Genomic DNA, 26773 nt, shown 5'->3' with positions numbered 1-26773 from the left:
ACTCTTTAAAAGAAAGATTATTCCTAGACGTCTTTGATCCAATTCAATCACTTGATTTTAACTAAATTGCGAAAAATAGAATCAAGATCTGGACTTACAAGTAATTTTTAGGGATCAACCCCATCATTTTACAAATGAATGAATTTGGCTTTTAAAAGGGTTAAATGATTTCTTCAAGTAACATAGTTAGCATGTAGTAGAACCGAGATTTGAATCAAGGACTAATGGCTACAAATATAGCGCTTTTTCTTACCATGCCATATTATATGAATCATGTGTAAAACACTGTGCTAGCCAAAGTCCATTGCATTCAACCTTCTTCCATAGTAAATCTTCTTCCCCTTGCCTTGCCCCTCCCACCTCTACTCCCTAACAACATTGTACCTGCTGAACCAGTCCACATAAAACTGTTATGATGATCCACATATAACCAGGATATAATGGAGCTGATTGTTAAATTTTCAGTGTGAGCACTCATATCTCAAAAACTAGCTCAAAAATGAGTCATGGCTTATGAAAAGTATTAATAATGAAAATTAAATTAAAATGCATATACATACATTTTCCTCTTTTTTTCTCCTTGCCCAGCTTGGTTGTTGAACACTTAGCAGCACTTTCCTGTATTGCTCTATAAACATTGCTTGGAAGATAGCAGAAGTGCAATAGAAGGCTCAGGGAATAAAGTCATATCTACACTAGGGGGGTGGTGACATAGGCTAATAGTAATATTGATAATAATAATAATAATAACTGGCATTTGCATTGTGCTTTAAGATTTGTAAAGTGCTCTACATCTATTATCTCATTTGAGCTTCATGACACCTCTGTATGTTACCTTTCTAAGACTGTCTAAGGAAATTCTCAAAAATTAGTCATGGCTTATGAAAAATGTTAATAATGAAAATTAAATTAAAATGCATATGCATACATTTCCCTCTTTTTTTCTCCTTGCCCAGCTTGGTTGTTGAACATTTAGCAGCACTTTCCTGTATTGCTCTATAAACATTGCTTGGAAAATAGCAGAAGTGCAATAGAAGGCTTGGGGAATAAAGTCATATCTAGATTGGGGTGGTGCTGGTGACCATAAACTAATAGTAATATTGATAACAATAATAATAATAATAAATGGCCTTTACATTGTGCTTTAAGATTTGTAAAGTGCTCTATATCTATTATCTCATTTGAGCTTCATGACACCTCTGTATGTTACCTTTCTAAGACTTTGTCTAAGGAAATTCGTTTTCAGATTTTCCAATCTTTTTCTTACCTTGTATTAAAAATACCTTCCACTTACCATATTCATATGCTGTATAGTATCTGGGAGTTTAGAAATTAATTTTTGTAAATATAGTTAGTTGTGTTAGTGTGAATCATAATAATTTAGAATATTATAAAAATTTAAGGGTGAAGATTATAACCATCTGGGTGTTAGACACAATGTCACAGATATTATGGTCTCTTAACATAATAATGAACCAAGCTTCAATAGCAGTTCTAAATGAATCACCTCTGGGATCTGTATAAACTTCTATAATAGATTACTTTTTATTGCCAAAGCAAAAAAAAACAAAACAAAAAACAAATATGCACTGACTGAATGGTAAGTAAATTAGTGTAGATTCTAATGGTTCCTAAATCATAACTTTTAGGCACTGGTGGAATTTATCTTGAATAGAAGAGCAAACCGGATTTGGGAATTTCCAAAGGTATCTGATCCAATTTACTTCTCTACTCAAAAATCTTCAGCAGTTCTCCCCTTGCCAAGGAAGTAAACTATAAATTTCTCATGATGCTCAAGGCCTTAAAAAATCTGACACCAACTTATCTTTCTAGCCACATTTCATTCTGTTCTCCTTTATATATATTCTATATTCCAGGCAAACTGAACTAGTCACCATTTTGTCCCCTCTCACACTTGTATCTTTGTTCATATCACCCTTCACACACACATGGAATGGAATTCCTTTTCATTTCAGTCTACTGAATGCTCTCTTCCTAAAAGGTTCAACTCAGGTGGTACCTTCTTCAAAAAGGGCTTTCCTTGATCTTTCCACTCCACCAAGGTTAAAGTGAGCCTTACCTCCTTAAATTTCCTCATAGAACTTTGTGGAGACCTCTCATTTATATTTATATAATACTTGCTTACATCACATTATTTGTGTAGTGGAAACATGATGGGGAAAGAATTGGAAGGGTTTCTCTCAAAAATATCAGACTAGAAGACCCCTGAAGAAGATGTCACTTTGAGTGCTAGCTTTAACACTTACCATTTAGCAGTTAGAAGGGATTCTTATATATCCTTTATTTCTATCACACAAGTAGTATATTTATTTAACAAAAACTTTTGAATATGATTCTGAACCATCATGGATAATTTTCACTTTTGAAAAATCATGGATAATATTCATGTTAAGTAATAGACTTAAGATAGTTAGGTGCTGCTTCAATTTGAAAAAAAAAAACTATGGGATTGAATCTTTTAAACTATAGGTTGATTGGTTTGAGTCTCTTCTTAGAAAAACTCTGGAATATATCATTAAAGAGGTAATATAAATATTTTAAAAGAGGAGGTAAATGTTCACTAGAATAATGGTCATTAGCATAATTTTGTCAAGATCACTCCAGTGTTCTTTTTGGCCAGAATGAAATCCAAAAATTTGACATTCCTGGATTTCAGCAAAGCATTTGACAAAGTTTGTAATACTATCATATGACAAATATAAGCTAAAAGGAAGTTAGTAGAAATGAAACTAATTGAATGGTGATTCTGTAATACTGATGTGGAGTTGAAATTTTGGGATCTTCTACTTACCTCGTGTTATCTTGGTGAGTGAGTAACCACTTTATTTTGCTTATCTGTAAACTTTCTGAATTTATACACTTAAAAACATTGGCAAAGGGACTCGCACAGTTCAATGAAGACTAGATAGCTTCACTCTTCCCTCCTTCCCCATAAAAAGATGGGTAGGTTGGATCCATACCTTATATTATGGTTCAGCAATACAAATTAAAAAAAAATCAAAACAAATGAATAGAATGAAATAATAGTTTTCCTATGGAGAGGAGGGATATTTTAATTAAACAAAAAGAAGAAACCATTGGAGACACAAAGCAATGGTTTTATTAGAGACAAGTAAAAGGATTTTTTTACAAATTGAAATATTTTTAAACTAAAAAAAAAGGGAAGGGAATAAGCATTTATGTAATACCTACTATACTAAGTACTTTACAATAACTCTGTACTCCTATTATCCCTATTTTATTGTTAAGAAAACTCCTCCCTTCTGATTACTGAACTCTTATTTTCTTTTAAGTTCCATCTAAATTTCTACTTGGCCTTCTTTAACTTTTCTTTAATTCCATTGTCTTTCCTTTTTAATTATTTGTATTTACCTTTTATATATATTTACTTACATGTTATCTTCCCTATTATATTGTAAGCTGCTTGAGGACAGGACTTTTTTTTTGCATATTTTTGTATCCTAATACATAGTAGGCACTTAATAAATGTCTATTTATTAGGTTGTATTTATTAGGTAGCAGGCAGATAGGTGTTGCAATAGATCAAACTCTAGATCTAAAATCACAAAGATCTGAGTTAAATTCTGCTTCAGACATTTTATAGGTTGTATGACTCTGGCCAAGTGACAACTTCTAATGGCTCCCAAAATGAACTTATAATAGCACTTTCCTCCCATGAGGATCACATGAGATAATATTTGTAAATTGTTTTGCAAAAAAAGCTTTGTAAACCTTAAAGTATTATTCTAAATATCAGCTGTTCTTATTTTCATTACACTGACTATTACTAATCATCTTCTTTCTAGAGAGCAGAACAAATTATACTAATAATATTGATAATAATAATGATGATAGTTATAGCTAGCATTTATAGCTCTTACTATATGTCAAACACTGAGCTTTACCATTATTATCTCATTTGATTCTTACAATATTCTTGCTGGGTAGGTGTTGTTATTATTAGCATTTTGTAGTGGGGAAAACTGAAAGCAAAAAGAAGGTAAAGTCACTTAGGTTAAATTTGAACTTAGGTCTTTCTGAATTCTTGATTTGAGGCTCAGTACTCTATTCATTGCTTCTATCCTTCCTGGCAATAATATGGACACATAATTTGGAAAAAAAAACATACAAAGGCCATCCTTTTAACTTGGATAGTGAATATATGGTTTTAATGATGAACTTCACAGACGGTGGATGAAGACATTGTGAAGCTTTCTAGGTTCAGAAAGCAGTAACTTGTATTGAATGAAGTGACTATTTGCTGGCACAGAATTACTCTTCTTAAACTATTTTTAAAATTATTATACCTTCCACAATATAATGTTAATTCTTTAGTCTGATACATTAAAAAAAAGAAAGAGGAAGCCTTGAGAAGTTGATACTATACTATGGATAGAACTGGATAAATCGTGCTGCTCCATAGCTAATACAACTGAAGAGCAAATCTCATTTTACAAGATGCTTTTCTTTCTTTTCTCATAAACACTGTCAAGCATGACAGCCCAAATTCCAAACTGATAAGGGCTGCAAATTCTAGGAAGTGAAAAAATCTGTCCTCCATTCCTCAGACTTTTCACAAAGATAAACCTTTAAAGGAACACTTCAGAAATCAAATCTTTTTTCTCTTCTTTTTCTGCTGATCCAGAGGAAAACTGAGAAAAACAAATAGGCTAGAGTTCAAGGTTGGGGTTGAAAGTGAAATTGTATGCTATAAAAGATTTAGGATTCATTATCAGATTAGTGGGAAGCAGGTTTATCTCTAAGGGAAAGGTTGTCTCACAGAATTACTTATAAACCTGTGTATCCAATGGGCTTTTTTCAGTATAGGTAATATGTTCACCCTCATGTGAACTCAAATGGCTATATTGGTTATCAGGTACTGGAGTAGAGAAATTGACTCAATATTGCAGACTCAAATCAGGATGAAAGATGTTTTATATGAGGAGAGAAGTATGTACATTTTTTTTCTGCCTATCTAAAAACAATCAGTCATGAAAGGTGAGGTAATAGAGCTCTGAGCAGGCCACTTCATATGAGAAAAAAGTTAATTGAGATACCAATCTTGAATGACTTTTGAGTTTCATTTTTTGGTTGTGATATGCTCTTGGAAGATAATGGTATCTTAGGCTCTAACATTTGTTGTGGAGAATGAGGCTAAAAAAATCTAGAACTTGATAGGAAATTTCCCAAGTCAATATATACTTCATTATTCAATGTTTTTAGTAAGTAACTGTACCTATAATTTATTTCACTTTGGAACAAATTGAGAAGGTAGCTAGAGGATTATCCAAGATTACCTCATGACAGTTAGATCACAGGTTATATAAGTTGATAGAAGATTAGATGACTTAACTGTCAGAGAGTTCAGCATTTAGAAATTGGAGAGTGGGATATAGGTTTATTAAAAGGGAATTATGATGACAGTGGATCATCATAATGGGCTGGGTGAGAAATCAGGTTCAAGCAGTGAAGACTAGGAGGGGACCACTATGCATGAGGTTTAGAGTTGGAGGGAAAGAATTGTATTCTTTAGATGTCAGATCTCTGGAAAGAGCCCCAGGCACTTTATTCTGCTTCAAGTGAGGGTGAACAAAGGGGAAGAACTCTACTACAATTTGGGAGTAAGAAATAAGAGAAGCCAAAACTAAATTCAGGCCAATATTTCATAATACTTTCTTTGAGAAGAGGGCTAGGATAAAATGTTGGACATAAAGAGCACCAAATAATATAGCAAAACCTGAAAATTATTTTAACAAACTGAAAGTTATAATTTCCTTTTATAATTTCTGAATCAGATAACTGTCACTAAAACCAAAATCAATAAAATTATAAGAAAAAATAAAATATTTGCAGAAAATTTGGGGAGGAATTTGGAGTCATTCATTCAATTATTTAAACAATTTTCAGAAACTCAAAAAATTGAAATGGATAAAAGAACAGGCAACAATACAGACTATCATCATTTCCCCAGAAAGTTTAATTGATATAAATCAATTGCCACAATAAGGAGAGCAAAAGATGTTGGAACTGTCTCAGCCAGCTTACTCCATATTGTTGCCAAAGAGGAAAATATAGTAGCTAAAATTCACACAAATTTATGTATGCTTGCTGATAAAATCTTATAAAGGGGAATGGTGAAAGATTATAACATTACTTCAAAAAATAAACAAGAATAAGAACAGTGGAGAAAAAGTTTATAAAGAAGCTTGATAAGAGACCTAATCAGGCTTGATTTTCCCAAAGGAATTTAAGATTGAAACTGGAAGGACAAAAAATAAATAAGAAGAAAAAATCTATAATGAAAGGAATGTAGATAATGAAGAGATATAATCAATAAGAGTTGGCAACTGAGTCGGATTTGGGGTTTGACTAACAATGAAAAGCTATGGGTTGCTCTTATATTATGAACCTAGACGATTGGAACTATGATTGTGCCCTTGATAGAAATGGGGAAGTTAGAAGGAAACAAAAATTTAGATTGAAAGATTATCAGTTCTTTTTTAAGTGTGTTAAGTTTTGAGTTAGCAAAAGAACATGAAAGTAGAGATGAAACTAATGGAAACGTGGGAGAAAGAATGAAGGATAATTCTGTAAAACTGCATAGAAATAATAGTGGACTATGCAGTGTATTGGGCTGAGGCTTGAGTTGATGCACTGAGGTCCCAAGCACATGAGGCTAAATAGTAATTGGACCATACTCTATTAATATATAAGCTTGGAGAAAGAATGGCCCCCACCCACTCTTTGTGCAAGTCCTGATGTGTTGTATAGGAAATGACGATTTTGGTGGGTGGAGGCAGGGGAGTGGAAAAGGAAGGGGAGGAGAGACTTTTGGGATTGCCATTGCCACGGTTGGCTCGGCTCGCGTCTCTCTCTCTTAGCTGGCTTCCTGTCGCAGCTGCCTATATTTGCTATCGCAATCTTTATTCACCTCTTCACTTCAATAAATATTGAAGATTTTCCCCTTAACCTGAATTCCTGACTCCGGCTGATTTTAAATACGCGGTCATTACAATGCAGAAGCTGATGAGATAATAAAGCAAAGAGAAAGGGTTCAGTACAAAATCTTGGAGTACACTCATACATAAAGAGTAAGAAATAGAAAATGATCCAGTAAGGAACAATGAGGATAGTTCAGATGATGGGAAGAGAAGTAGAACAAATTAGCATCCTGAAAACCAAGGGGTAAAAGAGTATCTAAAAGGTGAGGGAGTCAACAATTTCAGATCAAGAAGTATGAGTACTCAAGGCCATAGAATGTAGCAATGAAAATTTGGTGAGCTTGGATACAGCATATAAGCTGAGCAGTGGAAATAAAACTAGGTATGCTTAATTCTATTGGGAAAAAAATAGCCCAAAGTGGAGGAATGATGTCTATTTTCCAGATTTTTACAGCAATAGATTAGATGGATAATACATACAGTGTATATACAACCTATATAAAATGTGTATCAGTACATGTATATTGAACATACATAGCCCATGGGTAATGAGGTAAACCCAAATTTGATATACTTTGGGACAACCAGTTTTATCCTTTTAATATCAATATTCTTCTGAAGTTGCTACAGTGTTGAGATTCATGGAATACCATACTTTCTTCTTTAAATTCTTTTGAATATTGAATATAATCTTTCCAATTATATATAAAAATAATTTTTGACATTAATTGAAAAATTTGAGTTTAATATTCTCGCCTCTCTCCTTCTTCTACCTCTCTCCCTGAGAGATCAAGTAATTTGTTATAGAATATCATACTTTCTAAAGAATTAAAATTGTGGATTTCCAAAGGGTAATGGGAAGGTGCATATCAGATATAAGCAGGTTAGCTATATATCATTTCTGAATAACTGTTTAAGAGAAATACCCTACAAAGGATACCATCAGAGACATATATTACTGGAATAAGAAGTAGACCATTTGACAAGCATGAAAAATAAAATGATATTAATTAGGTACATCTGCATTTTCATGAGACCTAGAGGAAAATATTGGATATGTTGTAGAGTATTTTACTAATTGAGTGACTTGTCTAAGGTCATGTAGTGGCTACTTATTGGCAAACTTAGGTCTATATCCTAATAATCCATTAAATTTTATTTCAAATACACCACATTAAACTTTAACATTTTAACAAGACAAGATCTAAAACATGGGGAAATATTTAAAAAGAACATTATTTACCTCTTTTCTCTACTAAAAAAAGGCATTTGTGTACTTTAGGTAAAAACAGAAAATTGTTAGCCTTACCCTCCCAACTTCCAATGTATATAATTTTTTTTTAATAATTATAACTTTTTATTGATAGAATATATGCCTGGGTAATTTTTTTAACAACATTATCCCTTGCACTCACTTCTGTTCTGACTTTTGCTTTCCCTTCCTCCACCCCCTCCCCTAGATGGCAAGTAGTCTTCAATTTATATTATTCTGTCACAGAGCTTTTGAATTTCACTGCATCTTAACAAATTAAATACTTATGTGCCAAAGTTAGTGGAGTTCCTTGGCATTCAATATATATGCACTTAAAAAAAAGCAATTTTAAATGTTCCTTGTTACTTATCTCTTAAATGTTTCTCTCACTATATTGTGGTGTTTTTGCTTTTTTGTTTTTGCCTACTCCTAATCTTGGCTCTATCCCAAATACCCTTTTTGGACTTTGTATGCCTGAGGTTTTTGTTAAGAACCTATTAACTAGTTCTATCGCCTCAATTCTTGAACTCTATCTCTGGTTTTTCCCTCATCCCCAGTTGTCCCAAGTTTTGGTCTGATACTCTCATTTGGGACTTACCTCCAGAGTAGTCATGTTTTTTTGGTTTGTTTCAGTTAAGCGATCAGCCTCTTTGATTTTTTCAGTTGCTTCTCTCAACAGGTCCTGGGCATCATCTACTTTGCTTTTATAATCAGTCAGTTTGTCCCTGAGCTCTTTTTCCAACTCTTCATTTTTGCCCCGAGATTCTCCAAACAACTTCTTTACTTTCCTCAGAAGAGCTTCAGCAGCTCTGGAATCACACCAAAGAGCAAGTCACAAGCCCACTTCAGCACTGAAAGTGTTTTTGTTGCATCAAATCATGTGCAAAAGAAATACCAAAATTAAAAAGGAAACAAGGAAAAAAAGCAAAGCAAGTATGGAAAGCGGTACTAAGCAGATTCCCTGTTACTAAAGCAATTAGAAAATTGGTACTTGAAAAATCACAATCCATTTTTTTATGAGAATTAAAAATAGAATTCTTTAGTCCTTATCAGTTGTATATGATGATTTTGGAAGTGAGATGCTTTTTTTTTTTTACACTCATTCTACGAATCAAGCTGATGAAATAAGTCTTATGAATCACTTCACTTGTCAAAAAACATCACCTCATTCACCATAATGAGACCCTTGGAACACTTCACCATTAGTCTGAATGAAAGGGACTGAATATTGATATGCCTGATTTGAAGCTATCTCTAAACAGAAGTCTGACAAGCTACTTTCTCAGCTAGTTGGGTATTATTATTGTGACTCATTCCTACTCTTTTTCTTGTCTCATCTGATTTTATTATACCTAACCCAATCATAGCTACACACTTTCTGTCTCTGTGGCTTAGCAAACATACATCTTATCTCAGAAGAAAATATAAATTTGAAAAGTTGGAGCTTTGCATAAGAAAGATTTTGTGCAGCCAATACATTATTGTCTAGTAACAATCACATGATAGTGCCAGAATGGCAGAATGTATAATATGGGGAACCTGGGTTCTCTGAAAGTCTCTTGGGCTTTATGAATCTCAAAATATTGATTCTCCAAGACCTACCTGCTAAGTCTCTTACACTGATTAATGAGAGAATTTGAAGTCCTAAAATCTGGGCTTAAAATTTACTTTAACCCTATATGACTTTGGACAAGGTACTTATCTCAGTACGATTCACTCTACAGGCTTCTAAATCTATAATCCTTTTATCCTTAACATATTCTTATTCTTCATCTATTCTAATATTTATATTGTCCTATGGACATATACATATGTGATTCAACTACTTGAGATTACTCTCTGACCCTTCCAAGAATTTCTTGCACTCTTCCACATGGTTTTAGGCATTTAGATCAGAGCACAGGATCTAGAGTCAGGAAGAATCGAGTTTAAATCTAACCTTAGCCACTTTCTATTTGTGTCACTCTAGGTAAATCACTTAACCTTTGTCTGCCTCAGTTTCTCCAGTTGTAAAATGGATATAATAATAGAATCTCCCTCCCAGGGTTGTAGTGAAATAATATTTGCTATAGGCATAGCACAATATCTGGCTCCTAGTGGGTGCTTAATACACGCTTATTTCTTTCCCTTCCTTTGCTCATATTATTGTTTCTGTTAGGCATGCCCTGTTTTTATTACCTATTGAATTCTTATTTATCTTTTAAAGTTTAACTTAAGTATTGGCTTTTTCCATGATTCTTCCTTGCCCTGATCAGTAATGACCCTTCCCTTGAACTTCACAGAGCTTTATTTGATTCTGTCTAATACACTTATCATATACTACTGATATTTTTAGTTGTCAGCCCTCTAACAGAATGTAAGCTCTACAAGGACAGGAACTGTGCTTTATTTGAGAAACTCCCATTGTGCGATGCCCATTGCAGATTCTTGAGAAAGGATAAAAGACTCTAATGTTTGATTGAATTCCAATCTTTAACTGAAAAATAATCTATCATCATTTCTTATGAGACAATAATAATTTCATTACATTCATATACCATAATTTATTCAGCCTTCCCCAACTAGTGAGCATCTACTCCATTTCCAGTTCCTTGCCACTACAAAAAAGGATGCTAAAGCATTTTTGCACATGGGGATTCTTTTCCATTTTTATGTTAATCAATGTTTCTAATACTTTTTAGTGTCTTTGATAAAATCAAAATAGTGTTTGCTAAACTTGGAATATTAAACAATTATGTTTGTGTTTGTCTCTTTCCCCTATTAAAAAGAGATACTTTATATGTGTTTAGTATGTTATTACTTCATTGCATATATTACCTTTTAGCAAGATGTAGTTTTCTTCCTTGTTTATTTAAATTGGATCTATTTTTGCTTTTGCTTTGAGATCAGGATTGCTACCCTGATTTTTTTCCCACCTCAACAGAAACATAATATATTATGCTCTATTTACTTTTGCTGTATGTAGCCTTCTGATTCAAATGTGTTTCTTGTAAACAATATATTGTATAGCTCTGGTTTTTAATCCACTCTGCTGTTTGCTTTTGTTTCTATGGGAAAATTCATTCCATTTACATTCACAGTTGTGATTATTATCTGTATATTTTCCTACATCTTATTTCTTGTGCTAAGGATCAGGGTCCTGATCATTGACTTTCTGTGCTAGGTATCTTGTCCACTTCACTGGGGAGATCTGGTTTAATTGTGTCTATTTTGCAGGGGCAAAATTGGCAGTTTGCCTTCTGCACAGGAGCTGTAGGTTTTACAGCTAGTCTGCTATGTCACTGATCTACTGAGCTAGGACTGCGAGGACTTCATTTGTTGATTTGTGTGGTGTCTAAGAGCTTCCTGTTGGCTTTCTTCAACACTGTTCCTGCCAAGTTGTATTCTCCTTTTCCCCAAGTGAAAAAGACTTTCCTGAAGTTCTTCTAAGCTATAAAATTGTTTCACTCTGTCTTTTTCTAGATTCTTCCATTGCAGAATCCATTTAGAGGTTTTATTTAATGTCATTTCTGAGAGAAACTGGGGAGAATGCAGGAAACTTTCTGGATTTTCTTTACCAGCTATTCTTTCATCCTTTTCTGTTCTTAGAGAATGGAGTAGAATCTTTGATCTGAAAGTTTACTCCCTTATTGATTTAGGTATCTAGGAATCCAGAGAGGGAATTCAAACCATCCTACCTGAAAAGTCTTGAGGAGCAGAGGTCTGGGAAGGTCACCCAGTAGGAATTTGGGTTTGATATTGGTAGGACTAATGATGTTATATAGGAATGGAATTCAAATGTGATCCTAATTCCTCTGCTCTTCCTAGAGACCTAGATATAGAGACGGGCTCATTCTCTTAGGGAGTTAGAGAATATGTTTCTATGTTCCTGCTCTTTGAAGTAAATAACTCTTTGTCAAAGATAATCTTATGTGAAGTGGTTAAATGAGATTGGAATCCTAGTCATTAGACCTCTAAAATATTAGTATAGATTTCAGCAAATTTCACACAGTCAAGAATTTACAACTCTTTCAGGGCATCAGAAAACTCAAGAGCTGAAGGTAAAATGAAACCCATGTTAGATTTCTATGAATAATTGTATCAGGGGAGTGTTATAGCAAGCCAGGTGTTCTCTTGGTTCCTTATTGCATTTTCTTTTTTTTTGTTTGTTTGTTTATTTATTCCCACAGTCAAATATTCCTTTTTCACCCTCTCTCTTTAACATTTCTTCTACCAGCACCCCGTTTTCATACAACCAGTTTCATCATTGAATGTAAAGAAACTTTTACCCTCCACATATAAAATATTTAACTTAGACATTTTGGAGATATCCATAGAATTTTAAAAAGGTTAAGAAGAACAAGTGTAGGATTCAGAAAAAGGAAGTCTATAGTAAATTAACTTACACCAACTCATCCTGGGCAACTTCATTTTGCATATCTAGATTTTTCTGCCTCAGTTCTGCCATCATCTGATCAATCTCTTGCTGTAGTTCTTGAAGATTTTTCTCTAAGGCTTTGTCCTGGGCTCCAAGAGTTTCATTTAGTTTAATAGCTTTTTCATTTACATCTGCAGAGTGTAAAACAAATAGTACAGATTAGCAAACAAAAGCGACACATTCAATAATAGAATTTAGCATCTGCTTATCATTATAGTTTCCAAGTGTAATTCAACATGCCATGGGTAGTCTTCTATAAAAATAATGGTGGTTTATCTAATTATCAGCAACTAAGAGAGAATTTGATATATTCCCCAAGATTTTTTATTGTATTCCATTTTGAGATATGACAACTAAAATTAGGACAGCCGGGTGTCCCAGTGGATAGAATGCCAGGAAGACCTGTATTCAAATTCTGCCTCTGACACTTAGTAGTTGTGTGACCATAGACAAATGCATTAATCTTATTTGCCTCAATTTCCTCAACTATAAGGCAAACTATTCTGGTTACTTTGCTAAGATCCCATGGACAGCATTAGAGCTGAGTATGATATGAGTGTGAGTATGTTCAGTTTTGTGGAACATTCTCCATTTACCAATGTAAGTGCCCACTCATTACCCTCATTTGCGGAGAGATGCTATTGTTAGTCACTTATATTGGATAGTTATTTTCCTTATCTTTTTTAAAAAATGAAATCATCAAATTTTCAGGTTGTTTTTTTTTTGGTCTATTAAGAGTGTTATCTCTCATATAATTTTTCCACCCACCAAAACTATATATATATGTAATAATTTGTGCTTATATATATTACATATGGATGGATATGTGTATACTGCACATGAATTTATAGGTAGGTATATACATATTTATATTTATATACAAATATATATACAAATTTATATACAAATATACAATTTATTGCATTGTATGCACACAAGTACATATATGTATATGTGTAATGTAACGCTCTTTGAGATCTGATATACTTTAGGTCTTAAACTCATGAGACAATGATGGAGGGGTGAATATACTACAGAGCTCTACACTTTTCAATATTGTAATTTTTATTCAGATCAACCTTCTTTAGATACTTTTGAGAGGAGTTAGATTTCTCTTTGGAAATGACCCTGATGTCAGAAAAGATTGAAGGTAAAAGGAAAAGGGGATGGCAGAGGATGAAGTAGATAGATAGTATCATGGAAATAACTAATATGAACTTGGACAGACTTTGAGAGATAGTGGAAGATAGAAGCGTCTAACATGTTATGGTCCATGGGGTCATGAAGAGTTGGACATGACTGAAAAACAACAGATTTCTCTCCATCTTAAAAAAAGTGAACCTGCTTGTTTCTATCACTGTAGCTTTGTTCATGCTCAAGGAGTTTTCCCTAACCCATTCAGTTGATGGTTACTTTTTCTTTCTTTGGCCTTAACATATCACTTTTTAAAAATGCAATTTTCTGTTTATACATCTGATTCCTCTTGTAGATAGTAGGCTTCATGAAGGCAAGCAATATACATTTTCTCTAAACTTTATATTTCCCCAATATCTAGTACACTCCTTTGCTCACTGAAGTTTTTTTTTTTTTTTTTTTAATAAAAGTCTAATTAATAGAAGTTGGGGACATAGAGAGGTAAAAAATATGGCAGAAATGTCCATGAGGCCAATTTTGTAGTCAATGTGGTTCTGAGAACAAGCAATATACAAACAATCAGAAGAAATTCCCAGTGTGGGGACAGATTAGTTTTAGGAGAATTTTTGTTTTATTAAGAAAGACATATTGATGGATGAGCTCTAATTTTTCACTGCTTAACAGCTTGAGAACAGGAGTTCATATAAATTTCAACTGAAAAAGAATATATCATCCAGTCTCTTTTAAAATAAACATGTTATTGGCATTATTTTATCGCATGTGAATGCTTTCTCTATTACACAGCACTCAAAAGAACTATAAAATGAATGATACCTCTTATATTTTCATAATGAATGGAAAAAAACTCGACTCTTATGCTATGAGAAATAGATTGAGTGACCTAAATTTGCTCTCAGAAGCTACCCTGGAGTCTTTTGGTAGTGAATGCATTTTTGCTTTTCTACACAGATGAATGTTTGTAATTCTAATGCTGCAAGACTAAGCACTTCGTGTACTCATCAAGAGTCATGAAAAATCAGAGATTATGAAACTATACTTAGATGAAAGTGCCTTAGATCCTTGAAGATGATTGGCTGCAAAGAACTCATGCCTTCAGGGGCATTCAGAATAAATGGTATATTACCTTTATTAACCCTCCCCCCCATAAACACACATACAAACTCCATGTTACAAATGATCTATAGAACCACTTTCAGCTCTCAAAATAATTTGCTATCTTTTCTGAATCTGCTAGTGTTAATTGTTATTATTGTCACTGATAGAAAGGGAAATAGGCATAGATAGGTTATATATCTTGCTTAAAGATTATTAATTGAAATTTTTTGCTGTCAGGCATTGGAGTGGAGTTTTTGATAATCATTCTCATTGATGATTTGGTGCATCTAAAGCATTTTTTTTCAATGTTTGAGGCCATGTAAAGGCATTTTTTTGGTATTTTGAGCACTATTTGTTAATTTAGCAGTTGGTGCTTTATTTAAAATCTTCATGCAAGTGTTGTTAGGGCAGCTAGGTGGTACAGTGGAGAAAGTGCTAGGCCTAGCAGATTCATCTTACATTAAAATCTGTCCTCAGACACTTAATGGCTGTGTGACCCTGAGTAAGTCATTTAACCTTGTTTGTTTCTATTTCCTTATCTATAAAATGAACTGAAGAAGGAAATGGCAAACCATTCCAGTATCTCTGCCAGGAAAATCATAGTTGTTTCAGTCAGATCCTCTTTGTGACCCCATTTAGGGTTTTCCTAGCGGAGACAGGGGAGTAGTTTACCCTTTCCTTCTTCAGTTCATAAACACAAAGATAAAAAAGTCCTTGTGATCAGGGAGCTTACGTTCCACTGTGAAAGCATTTTTGGTAGTAAAAGTTTTGTGGAATATTTAGATTTTCTGTCAGCTGATGATGATCTATGGACTGTAATTGGAAAACATGATTTTTGGTTACCTACATGTCTATTGGGTATCCAGATAAAGAAATGATGAAAACATATAGCAAGCCTAAGCCAAATACTAAGAACATAGGATTGCAGCATTATTGATCTGGTGATAGAAGAATCTTATAGGTAATCAGACATGACTAAAAATGACTGAACAATAAAAATCCCCAAGATTGTAGCGAATATGAAAAACTGCAAAATGAGAGAGATTGAAGAATAGTGAAACACTGTCACTAGGTTCTTAAAGTATGTAAATAGATATTCACAACAAATCTTTAATTTAAAATGTTTACATGATTAATCTTTGAAATGGGCTGGCAAATGCTAAGTGTTAGGGATTGGGATAAAAGGCAAATAGCAAGCGTACTGAATTAAAAGTGTACTGCCTTAGATAGTCTCAGGTATATATAAATACAATTTCATGAAGATTTGCTCTGAATTATAGGATTATTGATTATGATAACTGAGGTCATAGTGGTACATAAGGATCAGAATCTAGGTTCAAAACTGACTTCTGAAACTGTGTGATCTTGTAAAAGCCACAACTGATTTAAGAGACCTTTAATTTCCTCATCTGTAAAATGAGAAGTTTGGATTAGGTAGCTTCCAACATCCCTTATAGCTCTAAATATGTGTCCCTATTTTACTGAAAGGGACATAAAGGTAATATTATCCTACTTCCCTTCTACACTTAGTGCATAAGTTTCTTGCTAGAGTATCTCAGAGAAGTAATGATTCAGCTTCTGCTTGAAGGCCCTCTAGTGAGGGAGAACTCATTACCTCTTGAAGTGGCCCATTCCATTTTTAATCAACTCTAACTTGTAATATTTTCTTTTGGAAATTGAACTACAATCTTAATGACTAAACAAACACACATCAACAATTTGGGAGGTTCCTTTTTTGGAAGAACCCAAAGATCACAAGTTTTGAGGTGGAAGAGATCTTATAGATTACACAGTCAAGTCCTCCTATTTTACAAATGAGGAAACAAAGACTTAGAGATATAAGCAACTTTTTCAAGTGCATACAGGCTGTAATTACCAGAGCCAAGATAAGAATACAGCTTATCTGACTTAACTGGTATTTATTTCTTATTTGTGAGAACGCTTTTTTGAAAAATATTCATCCGTAATAATCACTGCTGTTCTTATTCCCCACCCCAATTGTTTCTTTGTGAATGCTTATTTCTTAAACTTCTAAAATTTTTTTTTCTAATTTGCATCTTGCTGTAATGCCAATGATGATTCTACATCTGGGTACCTGAGATAGTTATAAAATCTATAGAAATACAAAAGGCAATCAATCACTTAAAACAGGCATAGACTGCCTAAAATCTTTAATGGGTTCCAGGAAATATGATGTTAGTTGGAGCAATCTTACAGGAATAGTTTGTTTTATAGGAATAATATTTTAAATGAACAATGGGACAAAAGATGTTTCAGCAGCATTTTAAAGCTTTACAATGGATTTTGTTAAAACACATTAACAAAATTATTATAAAATTATATGGAATAGTACATAGGGCAATGGTCTTAAAGAATGAAGATCTAGATTTGATGCCTTACTAAATATATAACTAGTGCCTAACACATGGTAGGTGGGACTTAATATTAGTTGAATTGAATTGACACTGGGTAAGTAATTTTATTGTCTCAGGGTTCAGTTTCCTCATTTATAAAATGGAGGTGATAATATTTGAACTACCTTTCTCAGAGCACTAATGGGAAGAAATGATTAATAGTCTTTAAAGGAAGAAATAAATTAGAACTATTATTGATAAATAAAATATACTGATTTGTGTGTAATGTTGTATGTGATAAATCTGTAGTTGTCTCTCCCTTTGAGGAAGATGGAGATTATTATCTAAAAAAGATGTAAGACTCAGATTTTTAAGAATTAAAGATTTTAAGAATTAAAATTTACCTATTGATTCCCCTCAGACTCAAACTATGATACCTCTACATTAAAGAGGTCTGTGCAGATATGGCATCTCTTCAGAAAACCCTAAGATGATTCCTTACTTTCCAGGAAAGTCTGTCCTATTGTATTTGGAAATAGAGCATGGCATAACACCAAAAATCTATGAGAAAGTATGGCAGTCAAGATATGGATTCTCATTCCTATTTTTTAAAGGCATCTATTTTAAAAATATCAAGACTGGTTTCAGATTACTTCTCCAATATTGATATTTAAGAAGTAGCTTTTCTCAGTACTCTCTTGTCTCTCTAAAAAGCTTTACTTTCTGGACATTTACACAAAACTGGCTTTTGGCTTCCGCTCTGATTCTCAATCAGATTAGTAGATGCTAAGAGGACAAAGGGCCAGGCTAGTATAATATTTTATGGTTGAGTGATACATACTAACATACTAGAAGCAACAGATGCTCATTAACAACCAGTACTAATGTACTTTAAAAGTCATTTTGAAGAATAAAAATGTCACTTGAATATACCAACTGTAATGAGAAAATTAGCCTTTTTTTTCCCAAAATTAAAATCTTTTAAATTGCCTTGCAAATAAACTGGAGCAAAGCATAAGGTGATCATTAGTTATTTAATCATAATAGCTTTTCCTCAAGAATTAGAGCATTCCTAGAGGAATGCCTTCAATGTATTGCTTTCTGTGCTCATAATCACTAGTTCACTAGCTTTTGTCCCTAGCTTGATTATAGATTATAGGCAATCTGCTGATATTTTTCCTGAATTTCAAACACAGACCTTTAAATTCTAATCTGTCATCGAATACTAGTGAAATTTCCTTCTTTAGTCAACTATTTATTAAACACTTTTGGCTGTTCATAGTCATGTCAGTGCATGTGCATAGAGACTTGTGCACTCTGTTTTTGGAGAGGGAATTACTGAAGTGTATTGCTTCAAATACCTTCTGCATCCTGGACAATTTCCTTAACGATTCCTTCTAGAATCTTTGCTCTCATGTTGGTTCGCTCAGCATCCTGCCCAGTCTGCTCGCCATCTGCTGTCACCTTGGTAGCCTAATGATCCAAACACAGGAAAAACATAATTAATGAATATGATGAAGCTCCAGCAGGATATGCTCTTTCTGGCTACATTTACTTTCAATGTTACTTTGGGCCAAAGGCAATCGATGAATTATTGATTAGATGTACTGGAAATGACACTCTCTGTTCAAATATACAATTAAACTTTATTACTTCTTACACTAAATGGAAACCAGAGGGCTGTTGTTGGCTTTTAAAAAACTTGTGTAGTGCTGAGCATTATATAAGAAGAAAGCATAAGCTCCTTTATGGAAATATTTTAGGTCAATGTACCAGCAGTTTTAAAAGAATTCTTTAGTTTCTGTGTGGCATGCAGCTTTGCCATTTTTTGATTTAGTGAAGAAAAATATGGATAAAACAATCTAGTCTCTTGAAACATTGTTGAGCTTATACAGATAATCTCAATTGATATTATAGATAAGCTTGATTTTATAGATAAATTTTAAATCAATACATTAAGAACCAAAGGAGATAAAATTGAAAAAAAAAAAAGAAAATCATGCTTTCAGTTGCTAAGTAGGAAATGTTCATTATGTGGCCCATTAGCGACATCATTACCATTGACTAAGAGGCTATAAATGACTGGTAACTTTTGAAAGACATTAAACCTGAGATGAACATCAATCCCATGACTAAACAGAATCCGATCCAAAAAAGTAATCAAAATGTAATCTTACCTTTGTTTTCAGATTTAAAATGCTTTTATAATAATAGCTTGCATTTATATAGTGCTCTAAGAGTTACAAAGTGCTTTTAAATATGATCTCATTTTATCAATGTGACCCATTTAACATATTTGTATAAAATCTTAACACTGTAAAGCAAAATACTATATCTATATTTAACTTAGTGATAGTTCCTGAAAAGGGTATTTTGAGTAATATGGTCCTTTGAAATATTTTTGAATTACATTTTTCTCTTTTCCTTTTTTTTCCTCCTTAAAAAAATGATTTCTTTTTCTTTCCCTACACACACATATTTGTGGCTTTGCATTTATATGAATGTAAATATATTTCTATTGCACTTTCACTTGCAAAAAAATTGGAAAATATAACCACAATAAAGGAAAAGGAAAAAAAAAACCAAAGTGACTCAGTAAAGTCCTGATTCAAATCCAAATTGGCACCAGAGGGATTGAATTCTATATTTGCACAGAGAAACCAAATTATTGTCATACATAAGAGGATTTTAAATAGAACTAAATCAATGCAATGTTAGGTAAAGACTCCTATGTGAATCATATTCTACTTAGGGGTTTCTTAGGAGACTTAATCTAATTTATTAACAGTGATAAAGTTGGGGTCTTGGTATAACAAGTGGTATATTAATTCTAAATATTATCATGTAATTTCTCCAACTGCATATGAAAACACAATTCAAGGATGAAGACTAAGAAATTCTTTGAACTTTTTATACTCCTTTAGAGTTAGCAGCTATTAGTATAATAATTTTTAATGGTATCACTAGTCTTTTAAAAATGTTTCAGGTTCACTGATCATATTGTTATCTTGAAATTACCTTCAACACTTAGATACTCTTTGCAGAAGCAAATGATATCTAAATCCCTTAAATTCTTAAATTCCTGAGTAAATTTTAGATTCCCTAACCTGATATTCAAGATCAGGTACTCTACATTTCAGCAATGTGGATAACTTGTTACCTCTCACATTTGCCATGCACTTTCCTACTTTGATGCCTTTGCTTACATTGTTTTCTTTGACATAAATACCTTTCTTATATTCCTCCTGTTGAAAGTCTACCAATTCTTCAAACTAAAGCTTCTTAAAATATAGAGTGTGACTCCATGAGAGGTCATGTAACTGAATGTGGAGGTTGCAAAAAAAATTGGTACCAGAAAAAGATGTCTGTAATAACAAGATTTAGTTCTTTATGTAAAAATAAATAAGCAATCCACTTCATACACATGCAAATTTGCCTTTTGTCTTTAATACATTGTAAAATTATATGTATATCAAATAATTGTTTTAAAATAAATTTCTTTATGATTATATTTTGATTTGTATATCTGTTTTATAACCTATATACCCAGGGTTACTTAAGAAGTTCTTGGCCAAAGAAGTTCTTGGCCAAAAAGGAGTCACAGGTGGAAAAAGTTTTAGAAGCCCTACTTTAACCATAGCTCCAAGGTTTCTCTCATGTTTCCTAGCAATTAATAAGTAGTGTCAGACTTCATACAGCTATGTTTATGGCTCCTTTACTTGTTTTTGTATTATACCCATTTGTGTATGGGTCATATCAATGAGAACAGAGACAATGTAGCATCAAATCCTAATTTAGTGAATTTACATTTGAATCTAGATTACTTAGATTTTCCTTGAGTGATTTTAGATAGCTTTTCCTTTAAACTTGATGTTTTCGTTTTCTTTTTTTCAACTTGAAGATTCTGGTAGAAAAAAGACTTTAAAAGCATTTTGTAGTAGTCATAACTTTAAGTCTCAATCTTCTTTGGTTCCAACTGCAGATGGTAATTTTTAAAAGCTTCTCAGTGCCCCAGGCAACTCTATAAACTGAGGTTCCTAACCTTTTTTTTTCTTTCTTACACAGCTTTGACCTATATCCCTTCTCAGAGTAAGGTTTTTAAATCTATGCGATAAAATACATAAGATCACAAAGGAAACCAATTATATGCAAATGCTTATGATAAAATTTCTATCTCTAGAGAAAGAGTTGATGAAATCTGAATGCAGATTGATGAATACTTTTTATAACTATCTTTTTCTTTTTCTTTTCTATCTATCTAATCAAAAGAAGCTCATGGTAAATACCAGAGTAAATTAATATTAGTAAAGGGTGTTTCATCATTTGAAATTCTCTACTGCAATGAACTCACAGGTCTAGTTTACAATTTTTAAAAATCATGATGCAGAGATAGACTCCTCCAAGAAACAATAAGAGATTGAATACATCCTGGATTTAGTCTACACTTCAGATATTGTCCCCTTATATTCTGGAAAAGGAAGATAATAGGAAGGTTGATCTACCTCAAGTGTATGCAAAGAATATCTATTCCTTGTTTGATTAAGAATTATTCTCCTAGATGTCCATCAACTGGGGAATGATTGAAGAAGTTGTGGTATCTGATTGTGTTGGAATACTAATGTGCTATATGAAATAATGAGCAGGTGCTTTTAGAAAAACCTGGAAAGATTTACATGAATTGATGCAAAATGAAGTGATCAGAACCAGAACAATACTGTATACAGAAAGAGCAGCACTGAATGTTCAACTATGAATGACTTAGCTATACTAGCAAAATAGTGATTTAAGACAATTCTGAAGCATTTATGATGAAAAATGTTATCTAGAGAAAGAACTAATAAAATCTAAATGCAGATTGAAGCATGCTTTGTTTTATTTTCTTTTTCTGTGTGTGTTTTAGATTAAACATGTGTGGTTCTTTTTATTTCCATATTTGTCATGTTGTGCAAGAAAAATAAGACCAAAAGAGAAAAGGCACTGAGAAACAAAGAAACAAAAAGTGAAAATACCATGTTTTGAAATCACATTCAATCTCCATAGTTCTTTCTCTGGAGAGAATTTTGATATTTTCCATCCCCAAGTCTATTACAATTGCCTTGAAACACTGCGCTGTTGAGAAATGCCTAGTCTACCACAACTGATCATCATATAATCCTTTTGGGACTATGTATAATATTCTCTTGGTTCTGTTCACTTCACTCATTATCCGTTCATGTAAATCTTTCCAGGTCTTTCTAAAATCAGCTTGATCATCATTTCTTATAGAGCAATAATATTTAATTATATCAATATACCATAATTTATTCAGCCATTCCCCAAATTGAGGGGCTTCCACTCAATTTCCAATTCTTTGCTACTACACAAAAGGCTGCCAAAAACATTTTTTACCTCTTTTATGATCTCTCTCTGGGATACAGATCCAGTTGGACACTGTTGGATCAAAGGATATGCATAGTTTGCTAACCCTTTTGGCCTAGTTTCAAATTGTTTTCCAAAAATGGCTGGATCATTTGTGTGTTTTCTTTCACATCATTACTAATATGGAAATATGTTTTGCAAGACTGCACATTTAGAAGCTACAGCAAATTGCTTGCCTTCTCTTTGAGGGGAAAATAGAAAGATAGAGGAAGAGAATTTGGAACTTAAAATTTAAAAAATTGTTTTTATGTATAATTAGAAAAAATAAAATATTCAAAAATGAAAAAAAAATTTCTTCCCATAATGACAGGTGCTAAAGGTATCTCTCTAATTCTCTTCTCATTTCTAAAATAATGTGACTCCCACTAGTCAGGTTACATACACACTTTGAGTTTATTGTGGCATATGATGTTCTACATTTAATTATGACAAATAACTTTTGAATTTTCCCAGAAGTTCATGTCAAAAAGAATGTTCTTACCCAAGTAAATGTATGTCCTTGGGTATATTTACTATTAGGTTGTTAGATCTACTTGTTTAAAATTCTTTTTTTATTTGATTGATTCTACTGATCTATTTTTCTATTTACAACACAATCATAAAATTTGTTTTGATTATCACTGTTTTAAAATTTGAAGTTCAGATGAGCTATTCTTCTCCCCCTTTTAAATTATTTCCTCTGAGATCCCAGATTTTTTGTTTCTTCAATGAATTCTATTTTTTTTTCTAACTCTGAAAAGAGCTTTGTACTTAGAACTTGGTATTAGCTTAGTAAAGAGCTTGGCACTTTAATTGTTTTTAACAATAAATCTGTGAATTAACTAATTCCATATCATTTTTATTACATTGAAGTGGACCCTTCTTTAGTACTACTCTGATGCCTCATGAAAGGCAGTACCTAATGGTTCTAAGTTCTGAGATACTTGGTTGAAATGTGAGAGACAAAGAGATGTTTCTGCAAATTATATTCTACATGGGATAACATCTTTGTTTTCTTATTTATATTTGTTTATGTAGAATCATATTCTACATTAAAGAACATCTCTAATAATCACATTATCAATTGCAAGATGCTATTCATGCAAGATCTTATTATGCTTATTTTTTTTGTTAATTTTTTAAACCAATAACACTTGATTAAATTGGACAAAATATAGCCCCACACATTCTTCTCTAATATTGTATCTGTCATTCAGATGTTAAGATTGCTTGATAGAAAGAACTAAAGAAAGAACTTCCCCCTTCCCCCTCCCCCCACTCCCCGGGATTTTACAATTATCAATATAAATTATAGCATACAATTGGGAGCTATAGGCTCATCATAGATGTTTCCATTTTCCATATAGTAAACAATTGGTAATTTTCTTTATTCATTGTCATTCATTTCATGGAGGATGTATTACATAAAATCCAAATGGATTCCATATAGGCAGTAAAATTCTTGAAATATTCTGGTTTGGAAGGTCACACTCTAGAATACAACTACTCCAAATTGCAAGTCATGACCTCTCAAGAGAGACACAATAATGCACACAAAAAATGAAACAATTGATGATTTCCTCATTTACACTATGATATGCAATTGTATGAGTAGCCCATTATATCAGTCCTTCAACAAATAAGGACGTGTGTGTGTGTGTGTGTGTGTGTGTGTGTCTTTTTCTTAGTAGTACAGATTGATAGTGAATTAGATCTATAACAGATTACAAAAAAAAAGTATTATCTAGATTTCATTCTGGAGATTATGGATTATTTCCAATAATCTTAAATTGTTTCCTGACAAAATGTCTCATATATATCTTTGCCAATAATCTTCTGATAATACATGAATTATCATAACTGCATAAATAAGAATCAATTTTATGGGAAATCCAAATTGGCAACTAGGAGTTGTCAGTGAGATGGGCATAAGTAGCACCTAGCATATTGTCAATAAATGCATGAAGTAATGTAAAAGAAACAAAAAATCTTATTATCATCATAGTATTGACCAATCAAAGAAATGTCAACAAGGATATATGTATTAACATCGAATATGTTAACCATTAAGCAGTTCTCATTACTCATAACTTAATGAAGAAAACAACTCAAATAGCTATGTACTAACAAGATTAATAATAATATTTATATAGCATTTACTATATGCCATGTACTGAGCTAAGAGTATTACCCTTATTCTTTTATTTAATCTGCACAACAGCTCTTGGAGGTAAGTGCTATCATTATTGCCCTTTTAGATATGAGAAAGCTGAGAAAGAGCTGAGAACAGATAGACTCTGACTCTGAATCTTTTAGGGAGGCCTCCAGGATTGTAGAACTCCCTTCTTACCTAGATATTCTGCTGATTTTTATGAGATTAAACTAGAGGGAAATACTCCATATTCAGAATAGACCAAATCCTCCAAAACTAATATTTTCTTCCCATTCCTACCACTTTATCTCCATCCTCCGACATTTGGAATCTTGTAACTCCCTTCAGCCTCCTAAATAAAGAAAAGGGTTGAGCAGCTTCAGCTGATAGGTTCCTTTTTGCCCTAAAATAGTGTTTCTCCCATTGTTTTGTGGTACTGCTAGCCACTTGGCTACTACTCATCAACTGCTGCCAGTTAAATGTTCTACCTTCTCCACTAGCCTTTAGTTTTACTGATACCAAATCAAGAAGATCTAGGTGAAAAGAAGTACTTCTTGGAAGATTTCAGGCTCTTTGGGCTGAGAAACACCCTAACAGAAACCATGAAAACCTGAAGGTAATGAAGAAGAAAGAGAAAATTCCAGGCTTGGAAGACGATTTGCTATGCATCTAGGGGGTCATTGTCACTGGATTGAGGAGTATTTTCAGGAATAAAGCCTAGGAAGAATGGAAAGGTAGTAGGGGACTTAATTATGATTAACTTTGCCAAAACAGAGGAATTCCAAATTCTATTACTTCACATTAAAGATATCAAATAAGTTTTTATAAAAGTAATTTCTTTCTCTCTCCAAAGAGAGGATGGGAAGGACAACTTAAGAAGCAAACCTACTGATATTTTAAATATTTTGTCAACTCAGTCTTAAATTTCATTAATAGATTTACAGTGACTTTTATTGAGGAGAGGAAGAGAAAGGTGAGGTGAGGGAAAGGAGGCTGAACTAGACACTAAATCCCTCAAGACTGATTGGCCTCTCTACTTTTATTTCCTTCCTATATTCTTGAAATTTATAGTGCCAGGAAAATTTGAAGAACCCACAGATCAAGAATTTTAAAGAAACAGAATATCAAAAAAAAAAAAAACTTTACCAGGTAAAATAGAAATATTATTAATAATCTAAATATAACAAAGACCTAATTTTATCATTATCATTCACTAGCTAATAATAGTATGAATAATAATAGTAATCTGATTACTGTTATGGGAAATTGGAAATATCTTGGTTGAGTGAATTAAAAAAAAACCTGTTGATAACATTAAGAATTATATTTTATAGTATGTTGGTTAAAGCATTTAACTACAAAGCAACTTTTCGTAATTTAATTTTCTGCTTTTAAACTGGTCTACTTAGAGCCTTTGGAAAATAAAATTGTTTTTCTCAATGAAGAAATTGTACTTCCATCAAGCCTTCCTGATTCTCAATTCCTTTCTTCCCCTTTCTAGCACTTTGTCTTTTCTTTGCTTTTATTGTATTCTTTTTATATCATATTTACTTGTGTAAGTATGTTGTATCCCTTTCTTACACGGTAAATTCCTTGCAAGCAGTAATTATAATACTTTTGTCACTAAATTGTTAAATGAACTGGATTAAATCTGCTGAAAGTTACTACCATACAATAAGAGATAAGAATTTCTGGAGCTGCCTCTGCCAGAGAATCTAAATTCAGATTTCAGAGGCACTGAGAAAACTGTATCTGATGCATGAGTACATAATTGCACATCTGGGAGATACTTTGGCATATGTGAAGTCAAATGCTATTCTTTGACCATTCTCCTAATAGAATTTTACAGCTATGTTTGGAATTGTATACAGTTCCATGGAGGTACAGTGTCATATGAATAACATTATACTTCACCACAAGGAAAGAAACTATCCTTTCTCTTTTTTAAAACCCCCAGATTCCCTTTCTTGGCTTATGCCAATTATTTCT

General features: G+C 32.8%; 1 protein-coding gene across 1 annotated transcript in view; it reads right to left on the bottom strand.

Moving 5' to 3' along the window:
- Positions 1 to 26773, bottom strand: part of LAMA2 (laminin subunit alpha 2) — a 770763-nt gene that overhangs the window by 118954 nt on the left and 625036 nt on the right. The window contains exons 36-38 of the mRNA XM_051997719.1: positions 18597 to 18708; positions 12600 to 12762; positions 8813 to 9023 (exon numbers count right to left, since the gene is read on the bottom strand). Coding sequence (XP_051853679.1) covers positions 8813 to 9023; positions 12600 to 12762; positions 18597 to 18708 — 486 coding nt within the window. The remainder of the gene's footprint in view (positions 1 to 8812; positions 9024 to 12599; positions 12763 to 18596; positions 18709 to 26773) is intronic.

This window comes from Antechinus flavipes, chromosome 4 (assembly GCF_016432865.1).
Source record: "Antechinus flavipes isolate AdamAnt ecotype Samford, QLD, Australia chromosome 4, AdamAnt_v2, whole genome shotgun sequence".
Taxonomy (NCBI): Eukaryota; Metazoa; Chordata; class Mammalia; order Dasyuromorphia; family Dasyuridae; genus Antechinus; species Antechinus flavipes.
This window is presented reverse-complemented; position numbering and strand designations above follow the sequence as displayed.